Source organism: Penicillium cinerascens, assembly GCF_028974065.1.
Source record: "Penicillium cinerascens strain IBT 15544 chromosome Unknown contig_16_segment0_segment0, whole genome shotgun sequence".
NCBI lineage: Eukaryota > Fungi > Ascomycota > Eurotiomycetes > Eurotiales > Aspergillaceae > Penicillium > Penicillium cinerascens.
Genome location: NW_026695286.1, coordinates 1,121,591 through 1,143,659, shown reverse-complemented (window position 1 = coordinate 1,143,659; position 22,069 = coordinate 1,121,591). Strand labels below are relative to the sequence as shown.

At 52.0% G+C, this 22,069-nt stretch overlaps 11 protein-coding genes across 11 annotated transcripts; 7 read left to right on the top strand and 4 right to left on the bottom strand.

Moving 5' to 3' along the window:
• Window positions 1–984: 984 nt before the first annotated feature.
• N7498_000415 (cystathionine beta-synthase CYS4) lies at window positions 985–2,763 on the top strand (the record flags this gene model as incomplete). The annotated part of the gene is made up of 4 exons (XM_058447478.1): window positions 985–1,244; window positions 1,303–1,337; window positions 1,406–2,082; window positions 2,137–2,763. 4 exons carry the CDS (start codon window positions 985–987, stop codon window positions 2,761–2,763), a joined length of 1,599 nt encoding a protein of 532 aa, XP_058312889.1.
• A 601-nt stretch (window positions 2,764–3,364) lies between these two features.
• Window positions 3,365–4,383, bottom strand: N7498_000414 (signal recognition particle receptor subunit beta; the record flags this gene model as incomplete). Its single annotated transcript, XM_058447477.1, has 2 exons — window positions 4,162–4,383; window positions 3,365–4,105 (listed from the first exon to the last, which is right to left on the bottom strand). The coding sequence occupies exons 1-2, from the start codon at window positions 4,372–4,374 to the stop codon at window positions 3,365–3,367; spliced, it is 954 nt and encodes a 317-aa protein (XP_058312888.1). The 5' UTR covers window positions 4,375–4,383.
• A 267-nt stretch (window positions 4,384–4,650) lies between these two features.
• Window positions 4,651–5,734, top strand: N7498_000413 (putative beta-1,6-glucan biosynthesis protein (Knh1); the record flags this gene model as incomplete). The annotated part of the gene is made up of 4 exons (XM_058447476.1): window positions 4,651–4,833; window positions 4,907–5,007; window positions 5,073–5,607; window positions 5,666–5,734. The coding sequence occupies 4 exons, from the start codon at window positions 4,651–4,653 to the stop codon at window positions 5,732–5,734; spliced, it is 888 nt and encodes a 295-aa protein (XP_058312887.1).
• Window positions 5,735–6,004: 270 nt separating this feature from the next.
• Window positions 6,005–7,602, bottom strand: N7498_000412 (glutamate 5-kinase; the record flags this gene model as incomplete). The annotated part of the gene is made up of 5 exons (XM_058447475.1): window positions 7,532–7,602; window positions 7,286–7,473; window positions 7,089–7,199; window positions 6,938–7,033; window positions 6,005–6,874 (listed from the first exon to the last, which is right to left on the bottom strand). The coding sequence occupies exons 1-5, from the start codon at window positions 7,566–7,568 to the stop codon at window positions 6,005–6,007; spliced, it is 1,302 nt and encodes a 433-aa protein (XP_058312886.1). The 5' UTR covers window positions 7,569–7,602.
• A 180-nt stretch (window positions 7,603–7,782) lies between these two features.
• On the top strand, window positions 7,783–8,607 carry N7498_000411 (mitochondrial inner membrane protease ATP23; the record flags this gene model as incomplete). The annotated part of the gene is made up of 3 exons (XM_058447474.1): window positions 7,783–8,011; window positions 8,066–8,325; window positions 8,380–8,607. The coding sequence occupies 3 exons, from the start codon at window positions 7,783–7,785 to the stop codon at window positions 8,605–8,607; spliced, it is 717 nt and encodes a 238-aa protein (XP_058312885.1).
• A 309-nt stretch (window positions 8,608–8,916) lies between these two features.
• On the bottom strand, window positions 8,917–10,194 carry N7498_000410 (aurora family serine/threonine-protein kinase; the record flags this gene model as incomplete). Its single annotated transcript, XM_058447473.1, has 3 exons — window positions 8,917–9,042; window positions 9,096–10,049; window positions 10,102–10,194. The coding sequence occupies 3 exons, from the start codon at window positions 10,192–10,194 to the stop codon at window positions 8,917–8,919; spliced, it is 1,173 nt and encodes a 390-aa protein (XP_058312884.1).
• A 275-nt stretch (window positions 10,195–10,469) lies between these two features.
• On the top strand, window positions 10,470–11,459 carry N7498_000409 (TIP41 family protein). Its single transcript, XM_058447472.1, has 3 exons — window positions 10,470–10,823; window positions 10,891–11,281; window positions 11,337–11,459. The coding sequence occupies exons 1-3, from the start codon at window positions 10,498–10,500 to the stop codon at window positions 11,448–11,450; spliced, it is 831 nt and encodes a 276-aa protein (XP_058312883.1). The 5' UTR covers window positions 10,470–10,497; the 3' UTR covers window positions 11,451–11,459.
• A 961-nt stretch (window positions 11,460–12,420) lies between these two features.
• Window positions 12,421–12,733, top strand: N7498_000408 (uncharacterized protein; the record flags this gene model as incomplete). Its single annotated transcript, XM_058447471.1, is given in 2 exon segments — window positions 12,421–12,515; window positions 12,535–12,733. The coding sequence occupies 2 exon segments, from the start codon at window positions 12,421–12,423 to the stop codon at window positions 12,731–12,733; spliced, it is 294 nt and encodes a 97-aa protein (XP_058312882.1).
• Window positions 12,734–13,494: 761 nt separating this feature from the next.
• On the top strand, window positions 13,495–14,570 carry N7498_000407 (uncharacterized protein; the record flags this gene model as incomplete). Its single annotated transcript, XM_058447470.1, has 3 exons — window positions 13,495–13,563; window positions 13,618–13,984; window positions 14,053–14,570. The coding sequence occupies 3 exons, from the start codon at window positions 13,495–13,497 to the stop codon at window positions 14,568–14,570; spliced, it is 954 nt and encodes a 317-aa protein (XP_058312881.1).
• A 189-nt stretch (window positions 14,571–14,759) lies between these two features.
• N7498_000406 (bifunctional aminopeptidase/epoxide hydrolase) lies at window positions 14,760–17,230 on the bottom strand (the record flags this gene model as incomplete). The annotated part of the gene is made up of 10 exons (XM_058447469.1): window positions 14,760–14,913; window positions 14,968–15,455; window positions 15,512–15,740; window positions 15,794–15,807; window positions 15,863–15,988; window positions 16,050–16,169; window positions 16,225–16,342; window positions 16,396–16,615; window positions 16,671–16,755; window positions 16,826–17,230. The coding sequence occupies 10 exons, from the start codon at window positions 17,228–17,230 to the stop codon at window positions 14,793–14,795; spliced, it is 1,926 nt and encodes a 641-aa protein (XP_058312880.1). The 3' UTR covers window positions 14,760–14,792.
• Window positions 17,231–18,096: 866 nt separating this feature from the next.
• Window positions 18,097–21,609, top strand: N7498_000405 (uncharacterized protein; the record flags this gene model as incomplete). The annotated part of the gene is given in 4 exon segments (XM_058447468.1): window positions 18,097–18,891; window positions 18,948–21,032; window positions 21,047–21,356; window positions 21,422–21,609. 4 exon segments carry the CDS (start codon window positions 18,097–18,099, stop codon window positions 21,607–21,609), a joined length of 3,378 nt encoding a protein of 1,125 aa, XP_058312879.1.
• Window positions 21,610–22,069: the final 460 nt, after the last annotated feature.

Sequence of the window (22,069 nt, the reverse complement as noted above, 5' to 3'; positions counted from 1 at the left end):
ATCGATCTATTGCGAAGAGGAAGGCAGATGAGGCCTCCCGGGATATAAAACGGCTAGCGAAACTGCATGAGAAAGTGCACGGTAAACCGCCACCAAAACAGCCTACCCAGGAGAGTGAGGCATCTATAGAAGCAGCGAGGGCAGGAGAAGAAGCAGGCGACCTTTTTTACCTCGATCCGAACCCAGCGCGGTGATAATTAGCTGAATAGCATAGAATTTGGGTTTACGGAGATAATTGGGCTTATGGTGTGGCGCACCCTCACCGCCAGGTGGGGGGCGCTATTACGAGGCACAAATACTTCCGATCGGTAATGGAGTGATCTCGTGTAGATTCTCGTGTTCGTTCGGTGTCTCCGGTTGCTGTATTTGCCGCATGGGTCCGTATCCCACAGCCCCCTCCCCTTGGTTAAGCTGTCCGATGAATTGGCATCTCGACTGGAAGCATGCATCATCTTGGTCTTCATCTCAGGGATGAAACCACAACTGTGGAGAACACCATCTGCACAGCCACAGGCTTGGCTCCTGCAGAGTTGGACGCTGACGGGCGCCGAGAGGAACTGGGCCCAGAAGACGATCGATGATCTTCGTGACTATAGAGGCCCGACGGCCCGAGTTAATTAACTCTCGATGTCAAAGTCACTCATCGTAGCACCAAAAGATGGTGTCCATTGGACTCGGGTCGGAAATCGCCGAGATGGCGTAAACAAACAGGAGAGAGTTGGCCCTGTGGGTTGCGGGTTTCGTGTTGCAATTGGCACGGTGCACGGGGCTCACATCTGCTCGAGTAAGTGTGCAATAGTAGTTGAACTTGAATGGATCTCAAAGCCGGACGAGACGCTCTAATGATCAACACAGGGTGGTGCCTGGCCCAGCCCACCTGCATGCGGCTACCGTCGGGCGGGGCGATCAAACGTGGAAAAAGTTGCGATGGCGAAATCTTCGGAACCTTCATTCATCACCATTCCCAGGAAGCTCTTTACCATTATGGCTTCCACGACTAGACCCGCTATTCCGCCAGTGGCGCTGGATACTATTACCCAGCACATCGGCAACACCCCTCTGGTCCGACTGAACCGTCTGCCCGGCAGCCTGGGTATCGATGCCACCGTCTACGCCAAGTTGGAGTACTTCAATGCCGGCGGCAGTGTCAAGGATCGCATTGCCCTGCGCATGATTGAAGAGGCAGAGCGGTCCGGTCGGATCAAGCCTGGCGACACCCTGATCGAGCCCACCAGTGGCAACACGTAGGTTTTTTTCTGTCTCATACAATTGCGTGTGGATTGTGCTAAATGGGATTGTTAGTGGTATTGGATTGGCTCTGGTCGGTGCCGTCAAGGGTGAGTTCATTGTCGGAGAGAAGGGTTAACGCATGATTTAGCCCGTGCTAACTCTTTTTTCGCGACAGGCTACAAAACCATCATCACTCTCCCCGAGAAGATGTCCGCTGAGAAGGTTTCCGTTCTGCGTGCTTTGAACGCCACCATCATCCGAACTCCCAACGAGGCCGCCTACGATTCGCCCGAATCCCACATTGGAGTGGCCAAGCGTCTGCAGAAGGAACTGCCCAACGCTCACATCCTCGATCAGTACGGTAACGAGAACAACCCCAATGCCCATGAATTCGGCACCGCCGAAGAGATCTGGACGCAGACCAAGGGAGAGATCACGGCCATTGTGGCTGGTGCAGGCACTGGTGGTACGATCACCGGTCTCGCTCGGGGTCTCAAGAAGCACAACCCCAATGTCGAAGTGATTGGTGCTGATCCCCATGGCTCTATTCTGGCCCTGCCGGAATCGCTGAACGACGCACACGTGAACGAGCCCTACAAGGTGGAGGGCATCGGCTACGACTTCATTCCCGAGGTCTTGGACCGGAAGGCTGTTGACCGGTGGTACAAGACCGCCGACAAGGAGTCCTTCCAGTACTCGCGGCGTTTGATCGCCGAGGAAGGTCTCCTAGTCGGTGGCAGCAGTGGAAGTGCCGTTGCAGCTCTGGTTAAGGCCAATGAGGAGCGCAAATTTGCCAAGGACGACGTCGTGGTTGTTGTCCTCCCTGATAGCATCCGAAGCTATCTGACCAAGGTGAGTTCATGCTGAGCTGATATATGTTTACTATTGATATTGACTACTTCCAAGTTTGCCGATGACGATTGGCTGGCTGCCAACGACCTGTTGTCGTCGTCGTCCCCTGTCATGGTCGCTAAGACGCAGCAGCTTCCGGTGTCTACAGACCCCTTGGCTGGTGCGAAGGTCAGCGCTCTCCGACTGAAGCCTATCACTACCGTGACCGCCAACATCCCGTGTGAGACCGCAATCGAAACCATGCGTGAGAAGGGCTTCGACCAGCTGCCCGTTCTCGCTCCCTCCGGCCGAAAGCTCGTGGGTCTTCTCACACTGGGCAACGTTCTCAGCCGGTTGACTCACGGCCGCGTGACCGGAAAGAGCCCGGTTTCCGAGGTGATGTTCGATTTCTCGAAAATTCCGGAGGTTGTCACCGACCCTCGCGATATGGGTGTCACCCGCTCTTCGTCGGGCGCGAAGTCCAACGGAGCAGACACCACCCTTGCCCAGACCAAGCAACGCCAGTTCATTGAGATCACCATGGACACTCCGCTCAGCGTGTTGAACCGATTCTTTGAGTGGAACAGTGCCGCAATTGTCACGGAGAAGGACGAGAGTGGCGCGATGAAGCCTCTGGCTATTGTCACCAAGGTTGATTTGCTCACCTGGATGCTTCGCCAAAGCAAGACCAACGGCGCTTAACCGGCTCTACTTTTTTTCATCCTAGGCTTGCATTCCTGGAAGTACCTTCTTCTGCTTCTCGGGTGGAGTTTCAACATTCCTAGTTACTGGTTTGTCATTGTTCTTTCGGGACCGGCGTTTCCCCTGCGTCAACCGGAGATGTCATATCAAGACTCCGGTTGGATTCAACTCACTGTGGAATCTGGATAGATTGTGCAGCGCGGGCTTATCGCTGCACCCTTGCATAATATTTTATAAACTCGTTAATATACAAGAGGAGAATATCCGATTTTCGTGTGTCTGTGCTTCTTCTCATTCTCTCACGAAGGCCTAGTGTTCCCTCCCGTATGAATACAAACACTCACCCCAATGAACTGACAAGAGATTTGCGACAAATGGTGTTGGTTACAACGGTCAACTGATGCTCACTACGCGGCTTTGATGTTCGTAGATGAGTGGAATTTTTTGTAGCTAAGGACGTGGGCCTCCACTATACAGCGCCCATGTCCATCTATATGCAAGCTGAAAAGAAAAAGGATACTCGGTCCTCTCGCACATACAGGGGAATCGACGCTTTTTGGAAACAAAACAGGTACAGCAAGGCTGATGCATTGAATTATGCTCACAGACACATGCCAATCCACTCTTCCCAGCGACGAACGCCGGATCCAAACTCTTCCTGCGGGTCACCCTTGACAGCACCCCCAACCACATCAACCTTGATTCCCACTTGTTCAAGCAACTTGAAGGTGAAAACACCCTGGGCATCGTCATCGCCCAGCACATCTTCCTCGGTCTCCAGTCCGGTGTCCATGCTAGCATCCATAAGACCCTTGGTCTTGGATTTGCGAATTCGATCAATCTCGGCTTCAAGCTTCTCTCGCACCGACCCAGGTGGCAGAGAGGTGAACAAATCCTGTTTGTTTGCGGCAATAAGGACGGGGATTTCGGCCTCTCGCTTGGTAGAAGACTTGCCCTTGCCCATTGATCGCTTCTGAAGAACCAGCAGAACGTCGTGAAGGTAGGATGCAGCATCCCGTAGACAGGCTTCGTCCACTAGGGCCGCGGTGTCAACCATGAAGAGCAGACCCCGGATCTTTGTCTTCACGTCCTTGGACGAGGACATGGACTGAAGCTCCGAGATACCCTGAGAGGTACGCAGTTTTCCGTGGCCGGGGGTATCCTTTAGGCAGTACCTGATCGGGTTCCGCGAGGCATCTTTCAACGAAGGGTCATTGACAGAGCGATATCGGTTCGAGGCCGTGGGGACAGTGGGCGGCAGGCTGACGGAGACCAGCGTCGACGCCTGAGAAGTGTGGGTGAGTTGCGACTTCTTCGAAGCCGGCGAGGACTTGGCTTCCAACTGCAAAACACGAATCAGAATGAGGAGAGACCGCCATAAGTTGAATGAAAGCTTACCAAAGTCGTAAAGGCCGTTTTGCCAGCTCCGCTGGGGCCCAGGAGAAGAAAGTTGCTAGAGGGCGGCGACGCTGCAGCGCGGTAGAAGACGATGTGCAGAAACACCGGGACACCGAAGGCGATGAGGATCGCAATGGCGATGGCTAGGGGGCTGCCATCGAGCAGCTTGGTGGCGATGCCCGTCACCGAGTTCCAACCGGCTTGACTCGACATGGTGGGCTGATGGGGAGGTTGAGTCTCACAGTGGAGTCAGCAGAATGGACACGGGTGAGACCCGATAGCACGGACCACGGCTTATCTTAGCTGCACATCATTTGCATCCTTTGCATCCTTTGAAGGGACGGGGAAGGGCGTTGGAATGGGCCAAACTCAACACGGTTCGCATACTTTGCATACCGTCGAGATGGCAGGGGGGTGAATCCGCCCCCTTCGGTGCGCTTCATCCTGGAATTGGATCCGGACCGTCTTTTCTCTCCCAATCCACTCAGCATGAGATTCGACCGTCTGCTTCCAGTTCTCTTATCCCTATTGGGTGCCGTCTCGGCTCAGACCGTGAGTGGTCTGACTTATGATGGCCGGGACTCTGTGAGTCTTGTTTGGGTTTTTGACGGGCAGACATCGGGGCGTTACGATTTCTACCTGTGCGCCGGAGACGAGTCTACAGGCTCATACGTAAGTTGATCAGCTCTGTATCCTATATACTGGGATGCTTGCAGGACCGGGCTAATGGATTAAACTATCAAAGGACTCGCTCGCACGAGTCATTAGTGACAGCGTCTTCGTACCTGGCGACCTCGTGTCTTTTCGCGTTGACCCAAGCGTGGGCGGGAACGATCTGAATGCATAGTATGGACAACTCCCGTATATCGGGCTGCCTCGAGCTGAAACTAACGCATTCTGTGTATTGGTAGCTTCCTCAAGGTCGTTCCTTCGAACCAGAAGGAGCAATGGTCCGGATTCACCTCCCATTTCACCCTAATTAACATGAAGGGCTCCTTTTCCACCAAGGTATCCGATGCACTCCAATCAATGCAATTCATCGAGATCCCCTGGACCGCAGAGCCAGATGCCAATCTTCTCGATGCAGCCGAAAAGGCCCCGGTATACAATGGATCCACTCTCTATAATGATGTTCACGGCGATGCGACCAAGGCTTTCCTGCAGTTCCCCACGCCAACCATGGCCAACGAGCTAGAACGAAATGAACTGCGGAAGCGTATCGGGTTTGGGGTTGACCAGCACACTGTCCCCTACGGCGAGCAGATGGGCCTGACAAAGTATGCTCCGATGCCCAAGAGGGCAGGAACCACGATTCCAAACAGATCGCCAACGCCTCAATACCCGCCTTTCCCTTTCTCCATCGCAACCACCTACCTTCCCGCTCCCACGGTTCAGTACACGGACACTGCGTATCTCACATTGACTGCTCACAGTATTGAGAATACAGTATGCTTTCTATCTCCATACTTAGGTGGTCGTTGAGCTAACAATCGTTTTTACTTAGGCTGCCCCTGCGGCTGCACCATCGCTGGACAAGAGGATGCAGATGTGGCTTGAGCGTTGGAAGGATTAATGATAGTCTTTATCAACAGCATATAATTTCCGGTATTTTACGGCCTTGAAATGAGGACTTTGCGTTCCCCGAGATAAGAATCCATTGTTCGAGCTTGTCTCGGTTGACTGGTATCGCTTGAGAATTATTAATTTTTTTGTGCCCGTCACTTTTCTAATCTAGAATGTAGCCGAAAATCAGTGTTCATAAGAAGAGGAAGCTCATCTATATTAAATATGCCATGCCGTGCTATGTTCAGATCACCATTATGTCTGTGGTAGACGCCAATGGTTAACGGGGTGATTTCCATTCCTCCAGTGCTGGCGTTAACGATGGAGTGGTTGGGTGACTATGTCGGTCCTCGGGGTGAAATGAGATATTCTCATGCAGGGCAACATAATCGCTGTCCGAATAGCCTAGCAGTGACTCGATCGAGCTACTGCGATGGCCCTTGATATGCGCGATCTCGATACTTCCGTAATTCACTAGGGCACGGCCGACTTCCCTGGGCTCCTGGCCATGGATTAGGAAGTCGCCATTCAGAGCATCTGGAGAGGGTCGTTCCACTACCACTAATCGGACTGCTTCCTGCTGCCCAAAGTGGCCCTCTACACCGAGGACTCCGGCAGGGAGAAGGCTGGCCTTGTTCAGGAAAAGTGCGTCGTAAGCCCCTTGGTCGATGTATATAGTGCCGTGCGGCGTGAGCCCGTGAAGCAACCAGAATGTTCGCGACTTGATTGGAGTATCGGATGGGAGAAATCGAGTGTGAAGAGGAGGCAGGGGTATATTCGCGAGCTGATCAGGCGATGCCTCTTTCGAATCCGCAACCTCCTGTAGACTTTGCAGGTATTTCACAATGTCGTGAACGTTGCCGGGCTTTGAGCTCTTGGTGATAATCGTAGTCACACCAGCACTGGTTCCCAGCTTTGCGGCCACGATCTTTGTGCTCATACCACCAGTTCCCAAAGAGGAACCGGCAGACGATACGTCGGCTTCAAGCGTTGAAATGTCGGAGACAACCTCGATGGGTTCGGCGTCGGGATTATTGCGCGGATTGGCGGTGTAAAGGCAGTCCACATCGGTCATCAGGAACAGATAGTCGGCGTTTACTGTCGCTGCAGTGATCGCGGAAAGGGTATCGTTGTCGCCAAATTTGATTTCCTATAAGCCTCACGTTAGATCTGATGTTCAGGAAATTATAACCAACCAAGGTTTAACACATACAGAAACGGCCAGGGTATCATTTTCATTGACAATGGGGATTACGCCCATGTCGAACAATTGCTCGAACGTATTTTGGGCGTTGACATATTGTGATCTCTGTTCTCTGGTTAGTGAAGTGCCCTGAGAAATTAATAGTGCATGGAAGTCCTACATCTGCAATATCATTTCTCGTCAAAAGAATTTGGGCCACCGGAACTCGAAGATGCGAGAACAGATTATCCCACAGGCTCATCAGCCGACACTGGCCTACGGCAGCAAGCGCCTGGATATCTTTATCAGCTATGGTCCCAATTCTCACGTTCTTCCATGAACTGAAGCTTGTTCAGGATGCAATCGTCACGTTCGTACCTGTATTCGAGGAAGGTAGGTTGGTCTTTCGCCCACGTCCATTCTCCGCAGGCCAACCCCCACCGCGCCTGAAGAGACCAGTACAACTCGATGACCATCCTTGCGCAGCTTGGCGACCGTTTCAACAATCAGAGTCAGGATTGACAGAATGGGTTCGTGGGTTTTCTCGTCGACAATTGAACTTGTCCCTGTTCAAACGGCGATGTTAGCTTCGCTCCGCATCGAGTCATATATATCTCCCCGCACCGAGTTTGATCACAATCGTCAGCCCCGAGGTCGCCATGGTGCACGAGCCAGTCAATTCGAACAAATACCACAATTTCGCCACATGCAAACGTATTGAAAGGAAATAGACGGTACCCCGCACGTTGTCTTTCTTGGGAATTTGACGAAGCGCGATTCCCTCGGAGGAATCTCCGGTTTCTGCCGGCCGTGTCCGCCCTCTGCGGAGTTTCTTCGTTTCGGGCAGCGCGCTTCCTGCAGTTTGTGAAATCAAGATGTCTGACACTCAGTCGCCAGGTGCGACCGCACCTTCAAATGGAAAGCCAGATACTGGGTTTATTTCAGGAGATGACACATGGACGCAGTTCCGCAACATCTACTCCATCTTGACGGGGAAGATGTCATCCGAGGGAATTGAGCAGTTCCGCGTTGCGCGCGACATTCGAAATGAAACAGCCGATTGCAAGCGCTGTGACGAACAGCGTGATTATCTCCTTCAATACAGTGAGTTGCCTCTTTGGAAAAGGTTCAAACAAAGGCTAATCACCCGCGGCGAAGGTCCCGTCATCCGCTTCCTCAGTGACAACATCCGGCAACTTGGAGGCGATCTCCACAGCCACAACATCTACTGCCGCCGTTGTACCGATCGAAAGGGTGGCGGATTTGATCCCGAGTACGGAATTCTGCTCTGCGCCAATGAGATGAAGGATCAGGGGCATTTGGAGGACACAATGGCTCATGAGATGGTCCACGCCTATGATCACCTGCGATTCAAAGTGAATTGGACTGATAACCTACGACATGCTGCTTGCACAGAGGTATGTACTGTTCTCATACCACTTCATGGGGATATAACAGCTAATCAGTTCTAGATCCGAGCCAGCTCACTCAGCGGCGAGTGCAGATGGGCGCGTGAGTTCTTCCGAAGAGGCCAATGGAAGCTTACACAGCAACATCAAGAGTGTGTTCGGAGAAGGGCTGTCTTGTCCGTGAGGGCACGGCCTACTTGCCGAGACGAGGCTCATGCACAGCAGGTTGTTAATGAGGTCTGGGACAGCTGCTTCAGAGACACGAGGCCATTTGATGAAATTTACCGATGATACCGAACTCTCTCTCCCCTCTCCCCCTTTTTCCTTTACGATTCCACTCAGCTTTGCAACGGTTTACCCCCCATTTGTACCATAGATTTTTGAATGTACCATATTTCATTGGCACTGGGTAAAACCAAGATTAATAGCCCACATGTCCCCATATCTTGACCGGCTATACTCCAGAAGAAAAAAGGAAAGAAAAAACTCCAAAAATGCAGAAAGTACCCGAACGCCTCACTAAGAACTCCTGCCATCCACACGGTGGATGGAACGATAGAGGAAAAGACACCATAACACCAATTTGACCTGCAAAAGCCATCACGCTTTGCCATCCTTCGAGGAACCCGAGCTCCGCTTTGCCTCTTTCACGCAGTGCTTGACAATCCAAGGATGACGCTGGATATCGTCCAGAGGAATTCGCTTCTCGGGATCCAGAACAAGCAGCTATAGCCAGTCAGCAACGCGGCTTCGCAATAGAAATCGATATCAAAACTAACCTTCTTGATGAGGTCCCTGGCCTCCGGGCTAACGAAGGACGGAACGGACATGTCGGCCCTCGTAATTCTGCGCTGGGTCATCACCGGGGTATCTTCGAAAGGCGCCTCGCCGACCAGGAACTCGTACGTCAGTACACCCAGACTCCACAGGTCCACCTTCTCGCTGTAGTAGTTATCCTGAGAGCCCGGCTTCAGCATCTCTGGAGGCAGGTAATCGAGCGTTCCGCACATGGTCTGGCGTCGGTTGTTGGGAGCGTGGACACTCCAACCAAAGTCGCTGATCTTGATTTCTCCATGGATACCGACGAGAATGTTCTCGGGCTTGATGTCGCGGTGCATCACATGCTTCTTGTGAAGGTACTTCAGTGCCGCGGCCATCTGGGCAATGTATTGCGCAGCTTTCCATTCGGGGAATCGGTGCTCTTTCCGAAGGTGCTTGTACAATTCACCCCGACCAGCAAATTCGAGAATCAAGAAGATACGCTTGCTGTCGTGGAAGTGACCGTAGAGTCTCAAGACATTTGGGTGGCGGAGATTACTTTGGATCTCGATTTCACGGCGGACTTGTTTCTGGACGCCGCCTTGTTGTAGTTCCGATTTGTGCAGCACCTTGAGGGCGCAGACAAAGCCCGAAGATCGCTCTTTGGCAAGGTAAACACGACCGAACTTGCCCTTTCCGAGAGGTTTGCCAATCTCAAACATTCCGAGGTGTAGTTCCCTTGGCACAGAAGGCTCACTCAGCGACGTCGACGTGCGCTGTTCTCCATTCTCGTCCGTATTGCGGGACACTCTTGCGCCTTGGGAGCTCCTGACAGGCGAAGCAGGAACATTCATGGAGTTGACCTTGTTGTCATTGGTGTTTTGAAGAGCCAGCTTCAGCAGGTGGGACCTGTTTGAATTGTTCAACTGGGCCGCACCAAGGCCGGAGAGGGAGACGGCAGTGGACAGGGAGCCCTGGTAGAACCGGGTCAGCAGGCATTGCTTTTAATCTGAACTGTCTTCGTACCTTTTGCTTTCCATAGGTCCGATCATTTCCAATTTCCTTCTCGTCCTTGACGGACAGGTGCTCGAACCGAGCTTCCAATGTCTTGGTCGCCATGGCTAGAAAAGGTAGGAAAGGATGAGAAGAGAGAAAGGGGGAGGGAAGAAGGAGAAGAGGAGGGCAGTTGTCGATAAACAAGCGAGATGTCGAGAAACAGAGTTAGGCCCGTGCAAGCATCTTCAGTTGGCGTAGAGTCGTTGTCGAGGAATCTAAAGGATCCAGGCGAGGAACGGGTGTTTGGGGTCGACGGTCGCGTCTCCCGGGCAACATCTTCGGTCCGCCTCTTTCTCCGCCCGCGGGGCTCTATCGCCGTATCGCCATATCGCTATCAGCTCGAGCTTCTCCGCAACATGGTCTAGCATGGATTCCAAGCCTTCCGCTGCGGTGCCCCCTGGGCATGCGGCTGTCTTCCCAGAGGCCAAGAAGCCCAACGGAATCTCTATCCATGGCTTCCGAATCTCGACACAGAAGCAGCCCATCCTGAAAGCAGACCCCATCGAGGAGATGACCAAAAAACTCGGCATTGCCCCGCCAGAGATGATCTTTGGCGACAACTACGTGGCGATCGAACACGAGAAGAGTGGGTGGGCCATCAATTTCAACTCGTTCGATGCTCTAGACCTGGTGGATAAGACCGGGCAGTCAATGCTTCAGGTCGCATACTCAAAGGAGTGGCAGAAAAGCAGGTATGGAGCTACTACTCCTATTCATTGCCTCTAGAGAGGGCTGAGGCTCACCGCCGGTACTGGACAGAGAAAACACACATGAAGGTATCAAAGAGGTCGTCAAGCCGTTCGACTGGTCATACAGTACGGACTACAAGGGCACTCTCAGCCCCAATGGCAGGCCGTTCGAAGTGACCACCAAACCAATTCCCATCGAGCTTCTGAAGCGTCCCGATCCAATTCTCTTTTTTGACGACGTCGTACTCTACGAAGATGAACTGGCGGATAACGGTATCGCTATGTTGTCTTGCAAGATCCGCGTGATGCCCGGGAGAATGCTTCTCCTGTCCAGATTCTTTATGAGACTGGACAATGTCTTGATTCGTCTTCGAGACACTCGGGTTTATGTCGACTTCGAGACTCGCGAAGTGATCCGCGAATACCAATCCAAGGAATGTGAATATGAGAAAGTCAGACAGGTAAGATCGTGGACCTGCTGTATTCGCAAAGCCGTATCTCGCTCACACTTCCCAGATGCTTGCGGGTACCCGGGATGACATCCCAGCTTTGATGAGAGACCCCAACAGACTCTCTGGGCTACTACCCATCGTAGCAAAGCAATCGGAACGCGTGGTTCTCGATGCTTAATGTTTTGGGCTTTCGCGGACACATTCAAGCGCCGCAGATTTAATCCGAAAGCAGAGTCACTTAACTTATCACGAAAAGAGGTCCTCTCGGCTGCCTCGACTGTTTGGAGCCAGGAATGTTTTTTTTTTCAAGAAACCTCCAAGGTTGTCCCATGAATAGACGAATATGAAATGATCCTTCTGATGAACTATCGGACGCTTTAGTACAGCATTCCGCTGCAGTAACGTTCATGATATGACGCAAATAAAATTGTATTATGTACCAAACCCATTTTTTCCAAACACCCAAATATCCGGATGTGTAGTCTATGGTGGCCCATTCCCTTGTGTATAACTTGTGTTCGCGGTCAGGTAGTCCTTGATCTGATGACGCAATTCCCGTGGATAACGCTTCCACAACAAACCTTTGGGCCATTTGGAGGTGGTGGTTTTCGGAGGCATCTAGCAATTGACTGAATGGCAGGAGTCACTTTCACTGGCTTGGGCTCCTGCAGAAACCTTTCGGTGACAACAACTTCTCGCGGGGTTGGTTGATGAGCGCCACGCTGGAGGGAGGGATATGCACGGCCAAGCTGCCATGGATGCAATTTTGGGATCCTGAAGACCGCCAGAAATTTTTTCCCCTCGCAACTGTATCTGGATCTCGTCACACATTGAACGATATCTCGATGACGGAAAGCTGGTTATCATGCCAGATCTGCCAGAGCGTCCAAAGATCGCCGAGTTACTTGTTTGGGTGAACAGCGACGTTCAGAACTTCAAGATTAGAGTTCTCGACAGATCGTGGGCCCAATTAAGAAAGCTGATTACTCCATATGACAACCTGACTATCAAGACCTCGATAATCGACCGCTTCAATTCCGATCGACCTTTCGTCCCGCGGCTCGATATCTCTACTTCCACTATTGCTTCCAGATCCTGAGGTTTGCTTGGCAACAGAATTCTCAAGGGATCCAGCTGCATCTCAGACCATGAAAGATGAATCTGTGAAGTCTCCCTGGGGGACTCCGGGGCGTTATATGCCTCGAAAAATGCTACTGGCGATTGTCGAGAAACTCGGCCATGTGTATCAAAGACTTTAAAAGGAGGCATTCTCCCAGCCGGTCCGTGGATTCCCAGCTCCTCTTGGAGATAGGCTCCAAGCAAGTAACATCACGACGGCCGGCTCTGAGGGCCTCAGGGTTTGGTGACCAAAAAGACGGGTTTTGTACGGAGGGAGATCATGAAAATGATGATGAGGATGAAAATGATGGGGATGACCAAAACTGTATTGCCGGGAGCTGAAGGAGCATTTTTCTAGTCTTCGTATTCTTAGCTCTACAAAACGCATGTTGCCTCTACAGCTGGACCAGAAGAGATTGTAAGTGGGCCTAATTAGACGGTCATAACTATCTGTCCAGGAGTTTTGAAAAAGGCGTTTAGAAGATACCTAGACAAATGGAACCAAAAGATGTCTTAAAAGACGTTTAGAAAGGTACATTGGAAAATATAATCAGAAGATGTCTAGAAAGACGTTTACAGAAATACCCAGCAGGATATTTAGAAGGACTAGGAGAATAGACTGTTGAGGCCCATTTGCAGTATCTTCTTGGTCCGGCTGTATGAGAAAGATTCGGGGAATTATACTGCCGGCTTCATTATACATTCATTCGCTCTTTTTCTGATTGCTGAGATTACACGGCTGAGCGTGTTCATCAATATCGTGGACCATGCCTGGGAACTTTTGACTAGGAGCTTTATTTTCCGAAGACAACTAAACTCGATCCCTTCTCACGAGTCGTTCTCCCCGCCGACCATTACGAACAAACCGAGGCGCTCATCGAAGAACAGGATGATATCGTGGCGACCGATGATGGCGAAAATGTCAAGTACAAAAACAAAAGTAATAGCCCACTTCGTAGTATCCATCCCCATAGTAATACTCCTGGTCATCCTAGCTGGCCTATTCGGGAGCAATGGCCCGTCAATGATCGCAGAGACAAACGGTGCAAACGCGATCCAAAAAGATCGCCCGGCGAAATGAAGCAACTTCGACGCATCACAGAATGTCGACCACACGCGCAACAACATTTTGGACGCGGGAAATCCGCAGGGTCCGGATCTGCGGCCTTCAGGTACATTCTCTCACATCTCTCGTGCTCCGAGAGTCGGGTGCTGATCTCGTATAGCGGTCTTTCACCCAACGCGCATCTATCTCGACCACGTCGCAGAAGCCCATCAGCTGCAATGCTGCTTCGAAGCCCGTCTCGTTGGCATCTACGCCACGGTCACAAACCCCAAATTCGCAATTGCGATTCACATTGCCCGTGCGCTCTTACTCTCAGGGATCTACTGTCTCCCGCCTCGCCAGGAGTGCCGTGTCCCCAGGAGCGTCGGCCGAAACCTATATTGCATACGGAATGACACAGAAGCTTTTCGAGGCTTGCTCAAGCCAGGCAGACTATACAATTCCTCAAGCGTCGCAAAAAGATATGCCCGTGCCCACCACCGAAGCGGGTGAACATCTTGGTGTTGGTGACAGTTGGTGGTATCGAGGTGAGTGAATGCCACCAGAGATACTTGAGTTTGCATGAAGATGAGAGGACTAATATGTGTGTCTGCAGAGCTCGGCCTTGTCCCGACGTTTTCAACCTGGTCGCAAATCACATTCCTCCACATGTATCTTTTGACCGTCCGATTGCGTGCGCTTCCTACCCGTGAGAGCGTCCAGACTTACTCTCGCCACCTGATCGATCATTTCTCGCACAATGCAGAACACCGGATGGATGTCTTACACGACCTGGGAAGCCGATCCATTCGGAATAAGTACCTAAAGGACCTCTTCATCCAGTGGCGCGGAATCATTGCTGCATACGATGAGGGCCTGATCAAGGGTGACGCCGTGTTGGGAGCTGCTGTCTGGAGGAACCTGTGGAAGGCGAGCTCCACGGGCCCTGATGGTCAGGAGATTGATTGGACAAAAGTCGCGTGGGTGGTCGCTTACATGCGACGAGTCCTCTCTCAGATCTCAAAGATGGACGAAGCCGATTTGGTCTTCAGTCTGAGTACTGGGGATGTGAAGAGCTCTGGCATCTTCGGATATTCTGCGCTTGATAAGCAAATGGCCGAGGGGACCAAATGAGTCCGAGCGGACAGGTGTAAAAACAGCTTTTCCTTTCTCTTTCAGCATTCTGTCTTACTATATGTACATCTTGTTCAGGTTCTATCTACCCTTTACTGGATTAATTGAGTCATGTACAGTAATTGATCACATCCAACTCTACCCATTCGAGGTTTTTTTTTTTTTTTTTTCTCATCGGAAACTGTAGAATCTGCTCTATGGAATAGCATGGAGGGAAGTGATTTACTTTTTGCCGAAAAGGTCTTTCTCAACCATGCCGCGACAGATGGGGTGATAGAAGTCCTTGTACTTCTCAAAAGTTTCAAGAGCGACAGAACGGTTGACCTTCTGGAGGTTGCGGTAGCTGAATCATGCACGTTAGCTTTCTAACCAGAGCCACCGGGGCGGGTGAACTTACAGAGGTCGCACAAACTTCATTCTTCCGATCCGGCCCAGCAGTTCTGTAGTGGGCTCGATGACACTCTCATCGCCGGCTTTCATGCCGACCTGGAAGTACAGATTGGCCACCTCGATGTTCTCGCTCTTAGACAGTCCGTAAACATCGCCCATCAACTTCGAGAGCTCTGGGCGGAGGGGCTGCTCCCAACGCAGGATCTGCTCCAGGAAAACGACGATCTGGTTGGCTGTCAGGCCTTCCAGGTCGCTCGCTTGCGGTTTGAACGAGGAATCCGGGAGGGTCTCCCATTTCTGGGCAAGAGAATAGACGACGTCTACCAGCGAGGTGTCAAACTGCGGTTTGGGGGGCAAACCAGGTGTGTAGAACCACTTGTCCCAGTCCAATTCGTTCAACAATTTGGATGCATCCGCATCCGACTGGAAGAAATCCAGGATCGTCGCCTTGAACTCGTAGGAATCGAGGGATTTCTCCTTGAAGACGGTAAAGTACTGAAAAGCAAGTCAACAAAAGCCTATCCCAAATGTGAATGTCGAGGGTAGCATACGTGAGGAATGAATTTGTCAAACTTCGGCTTTCCAACCAGATTCTCGAGGTGGAACAGGAAGTTGAAACCCTTCTCGTAAGGGATGCTGGAGAATGCATCATCCGGGTCCTTGCCCTTCAGATCGGTCACCAGCTTGGTGAACTCATGGTCGTGACCAAAGTGCTCCACGGAATCGGTGAGAGACTTCCAACCGATGATGGCAGAGAAGTGGCGGTACGCCTCTCCATGACTGCGGACGTTAGTACCATCGACAAAGAAACGATCACTCCATAAAAGACATACACTGCAGCCAGAATCTATGGACACGAGTCAGTCAGAACGGCCAGTACAAATTAAAAAGGGGTTACGTACCCGTCGTTCAAGGTACACCGTCCAGCCCTCGTTGAGCCAGAAGTGCTCCCACGAGGCATTGGTCACCAAGTTACCGCTCCAGCTGTGAGCCAGCTCGTGCGCAATGACATCGATGTTTTCACGGTCCTAGTGTCTCACATTAGTTTCTAACATGCGAAATGAAGTCAGATTTCTCTGTGAAGCGCACCTTCGAGATAATGCTCGGAGTCGCAAAGGTAAAGATCGGGTTCTCCATGCCACCATATGGGAAACTCGGTGGCAGAATCAGAACGTTGTATTCGCCCCAAGCGTAGGGATACACGATTTTCTGTATTTGTATCAGCGTCGAATCTCGCCAAGTCTAAAGAAGCCGATTCAAATACCTCGATGGTGGTAATGAAGGTCTCCGTGTCAGCCTCAAGCTCCCATTTGCACTCCTCCAGCTTATCAGGGCTGGTGGCCACCACACTTCGGGGACCAATGGGCGCCTCAGAGACATCTCTGTTACGAAATCAGTCACAAGCGTACGAACGCGAATTAGGGTATCCTCTTACCCGCTTGCGACTGCAAACAGATAGCTTGGAATCGGGACCGACTGGTTGAATCGGTACAGGCGGCTTCCCGATTGAGAGGTCTCTGACGAGTCCCGAATGGGCAAACCACTTGTCATGACCGGGAGCGGAGAGGTGATGTTGAAGTCAAAGGTGCTCTTGACATCCGGCGTGTCCTGGCAAGGGAAGATGGACCGCGCGTGGATGGCCTGACATTGCGAGACTAGCACCGAGTCAGACCGAGGGACTTAAATGACGGGTTGTTGCCTATCACCTACACATATACGGATGTTTCTTGTTGGAAGTTTGGGCGGGCGTCAGCCACTGGAGCGCCGTGCACTTCTCGGTGGTCTGCACGGTAATCTACCGAAGGGGAAGAAGATATCAGTGACTGATGTGCAAACGCACAAAAATATGATCAACGTGAACATACATCCACCTCAATCATCCCATTGAGCTCGACGGCCTTGTCCAGGCTAATCTTAAGCGGGGTGCCGTATGGTTCCAGCGAGGACAACAGCTCCCACTTGGATGGCTGGCCATCGACCTTCACGGCGCTGATGTCGAGATAGCTGGTGTCCAGAATAATCTCACGAGACTGGGCATCGGTGATCGACTTGAAGCGGTGGACGACATTTCCCACAAGCTTCTTCTGGTCGAACAGGATATCGAAATTGGCGGTGATGTGGGTGGAGCGCCAATTGTTGTAGTTGCTCAGCGTGTTGGGATCACGCGGGTTAGTAACCACGGCCATTCTGCGCACAGAGATAGATGATTGCAGCTTGGAAGAGAGAGATCGTGTGAGAGAGCGATGAAGTCTGAGCGGGGAGGCACTCATCGCGTTCCGCGTTCCACGTTTACGCAGGCAATTTTTTTGGTGTTCCCGCCTCTAAGCGGTGCGCGATGCGGATGCAACCCCGTGAATTTTGACGAGTCGGTTGGGAGATAAGTCCAGAGTCCGAAGAGCCCGTTTAATTTCGGTTTAGAGTTCTTCCCCTATGCGAGGTATATCTCGATGGTTCCGAGTTCATAGGATACTTCAGATCGTGGATTTGAGGTGTATACTTCCATTCCTATGCCGAGTTGCACCGGCTCTCGCTCCGCTAGGGAGGAACAACAAATCACCCCTTTCTTTCGTTCCCTCCCTTTTTCCCTTTTACCATTCTTCATTTCTGGACCCCTCTTTGCTCTCGGGGTCGCCTTCGAGGAATCGAACAATCGAATCCCTCCCCGCAATCGACATTCCACCGCCCGGCAACCCACACGGACCACCCCTGAACCGGACGCGGGACCGCGGCCCCCCTGAACTCTTCACTCTTCTGTGTCGCCCTCGATCCGTGAGTGACTCGGATCTTCCGACCTGTGCGCCTAGTTCTCACTCTCGCAAACTGAGCAGCCATGTGTCTCCGGTCCGCCATTGCCTTGCGATAGATATATTCCACCCCCGAAACCTTTCCACGAAGCGATGCGTTGAGCGAAGCGCATGCTGCTAGGATCCGTCACGGTTCTCATTACGAAAAGCCGCCGTTGTTGAAGAATGAGTCAAGACATCCGGATTCAATTTACGACCACCGATCGATTGTCCCGACTTGTTTCGTGCAAATAGCGTTTCTTGAGTTCCTATCGTGAAAGTCGCCCCCCGTTTCTTAATGCCCGGCCTCGACATCTGAACCAATCCGACATTGAACCGTTCCATCTTCGAAAATGCTACACCGCTCAGCTCTGGAAGATGAAGCCAGACCGTTCCACACCAGACGTCCCTCGGACCCCCTCACAGAACCTGCCTCGGCGCCGCTTCCAAATCGGCCTTCCTCCCGCTCATCCAGGCCTGGTTCCCGCAATAGAATGGCCAAATCTGGAGTCGTGACTCCTACGGGACTTGGTGTGGTGACAGAGAATGCCCCCGATCTTCATCCCGAGAGTCTCAAAATGGCTAGCCCCATCAAAGAAGGGTTAGGCAGCCTGAATCGTTGGTCTCAGTCAACGACTTCGAGTAAAAGCCCTTCCGAGTACACCAATCACCGCCGCGGCAGCTCCAAAATGTCCATATTGGGCCACAGCCCGCACAGGGGGGCCGACCTGGGCGAACTGCCTGAGTTAAGCCTTCCCGACCTTAGAGCATCGGATATGTTTCCAACCGATTCAACCTCCTCTCACCTTGACCTTTCATTCACAGCCTCCACCCATATCTTCCAAAATTCGGCAAATGAGCCAAGAGACAGTGTACCATCCTACCAACCGGACCATATCATTGCTCGTGCCAATGAAGGCGCGGCTTCTTTGATAGACGGGGATGGCGAGGTAGACCGACAGCATGGCCAAACTCAGAAAGTAATGCTGTCAAAGGCCCTGCAGAAGGCAAACACTGCAGTTCTTCTCGACAATGCAGCCAACTTTGAAGGTGCTATGGAAGCTTACACCGATGCCTGCCAGCTGCTACAGCTGGTAATGCTTCGTAGCAATGGAGGCGATGAAGAGAAGCTCAAACTGCAAGAAATTGTAAGTGCACCCATTATCAAGTCAAGAAAAGGCTCCGTCGATGCTGATTGTCCTAGCGCGATACATATATGATCAGAGTAACGGAGCTTCAGCGCATGGATTTCCCTCTCCCAGATAATGCCGATAAAGCTCTACCCGAGCGCCCTCTCAGTCAAGAGTCGTACGATGAATTAGTGCATTCATCGGCGACTGATAATTCTCGTGCCGGGAGTCAGCATAGCTCTGCGCATTCCAGTCTCGGCCTCCAAATCGCGACCGAAGAGGCGAAATCTCTATCTTTCGAGGCAGTCCCACCTCGCCACCAGTCTCTGCGTCCATCTGGACAATCTGGTAGTTATAATCCCGCGAGCGGATCCAATATTGCGTATAATGGTCAGTACCTGGAGGCATCTGGCCAAGAAGCCAGTGAATCAACATCGTGGTTGGACACAATCGATGAGTCCGGTGCGTCTTCGCCATCGTCGGCAAACTCGAAAGCATCATCGGTGTATCTACGCCGGCGCACAAGTCGGCGCATTAGCACTGATACAGAAGCTGAATTCGACGCTGCTCTTGACGCAGCCGTGGAAGCTGCATATGATGAGGGCCTTGAGCCCGTCCTGGAGTACAATGAAGAGGAAAGTTATGACGTCGTGGCCAATGCCCGCCGGAACATCGAGCTGGCAAAGCAGCGGGTACGAGAAGCAGAGCGTGAGGCAGAGGTTGCGATGAATCGCGGCCGTGAAATGCGCCGCATCCAGGAACAGAACATGGAACAGATCATAGAGCCCCGGCGTGATTCCGACTATCTCGACGAGGAGGCAGAAGAGGAAGAGCGCCTTCTAGAAGAGATGACCAAGGGATATGTGATGGATGATTTCGAGTTCGGTCTTCAGTCCAAATCTGCTTTGCCCCGAGAATCCGACTCTAGCAACATGTCGGGAAGAACCTGGGAAAGTTCGGCGGCATCCAACATCACCGGCACCGGGGCTACTCTTTCCACCCTCACCGAAGACGATGACATCCTGCCGCCGGGCCAAAGACCGGACCGCGATGGTCTGCCATCTTCACCACCTTCCGCGGCATTGCCTCCGGTACCTGCTTCGTCGGACTTCCCAGCTCTACCCGCTCAGAGGGTTTCCTTGACCAACCCTCTTCCTCCGGTCATGGGTCCGCCTCCCGTCCCGAGCGTACGAGCCCGGAGGCTTTCCAAGCAGGGCTCCAATGATCTTACAATCGAAACAATTTCACGCCCTCGTGCAGACTCGAGTGCCTCGGGGTTATCTTTCTCAACTCCTTCGACGAGCCAGCCGCCACTACCTCTCCCCAAAGACGAACCGTCCACGGACGCTTCCAAAACCTCCACGTCAGGCAACAGATCTGACTTGCATCCTTCCAAACGCAATCCATCTGTTGGGTCTATTGTGGATCAAGCTAACCTTGCAAAAGCCCGGACCCGTGAGGATGAAGAATTTGGCCTTCCGCCTTTACCTTTATCCGCGCGGCCCATGGGCAAGGTTCCCTCGGCCCCAGACGGCCTAGACAAGGCTGATTCCCACGCAAAAGCTTTCAGAAACCGCAACGTCTCTGTTCCCACTCCCGAGACAGCACCCGGATCTCCAACCACCCCGTGGAGCGGTTCATTCCCGGCTGCGGATACTCAAAAGGCCGCGACAGCGGGCAGCATCCCAGTTATGCCTACCCCTACCGGCGATTACTTCACGCAGAATGGGCTACCCACAGGTGGTCTCAATCTCCTTGACTGCAACATCCACTCCCCTAAGGCATTAGGACGTCCGAATTCATTGGTTGCTAATGCGCCTCTGCCACTGGAACCTTGCCCGGAGTCTTTTCTTCTCCGCCCGTTCTGGCTCATGCGATGTCTGTATCAAACACTCGCCCATCCCCATGGCGGGTATCTGTCAGCGAAGCTCTTCATCCCTCGGGATGCCTGGCGCGTGAAAAACGTCAAGATCAAAGCTCTCGAAGACAAAGTGTCCAACTGCGATCTTCTTACAGCAGCTCTCCTGAAACTGGCCAAGGTTGACACATATGACGCGGATGCTGTTTTGGAAGAGATGCAATCTCTTGAATCTGTTCTCGACCAGGTCCAGACTGCCCTGTCCAAAAGGCTGGGCCATGAGGTCGGAGTTCACACGGCTGTACCTCTCTTCAGACCAAATGCATCCCCGGAAGATGCCACCCACGCCGATCCTCCCCCTCTAGGACCTCTGGCACTTCTAACAAATCGTATCTTCCGACTTGGAAACGACTGCGGGCAAAGACTTCCGGTATTGGTACCACGTCGTCCTCTACTCCAAGCGCCCGTGACAGCAACAAGGACAATTTCGTTCTCAACTCACTCCCCATGGCACCGGGGCCAACCCCTCATGCTAAGCGTAACGTCACCCAGCTCGAGTTTTCGGGCCCGAATGCCAATTACATGGGGGCCTTGGCACGTCTCTTCGATGCTGCCCAAGTGATAGGTACGTGCATATTTCGGTGTTTTGTCATTTTCGGCCATGGCCTACCGTGCTAACCATCAAACTAGACCAAATCGCGCAGCAAGTTGAAGATCCTGGACTCAAACATTCCTCTCCAACCCACGTTGGTCTGGAGCTTAGCACACGACATGCCGCCGAGTTCTTCGGTTTCTACGTGTGCCGTTTCGCTCTGGCCGATTTAGGTTTAATGCTTGATAAGTTTATCAAACGTGGCAGCGAGTGGGTTTTGGTCTAGGAAAGGATACGAAATGATACGACAGATTCCTAAAACCCTCCCGTACCCGTTTCCAGGCGGTCTCCAATGGCCGTGTCTCTGATTTATTTGCCAATGTTTCTTTGACGTCTATATTTTGACCCTCCGCCATGTTTTTTTAAGATACCATGATTTGCCCCAGATACGATTTGAAGAACATGATTGCCACGAGAAGGACACTGTATCTATTTCTTTTGCCTATTGCCTTGCATCTTCTGTAAATCATGGCTTTTCCTCCCTCCTCCTCCTCCCAACGGCCCAAACAAATATTTTTCGTCCGTCATCAATATACCCCCCGAAGATAAATTTGAGACGAGCATCGCCACATCAGATGATTTGTTTGAGTATTTTGGCGTTAGATAGAATGAACACGCATCATAATGAAAGGATGTGGCATATATTTCCGCTTCAATGCACAATTTGACAATTCTTTAACGTCCCA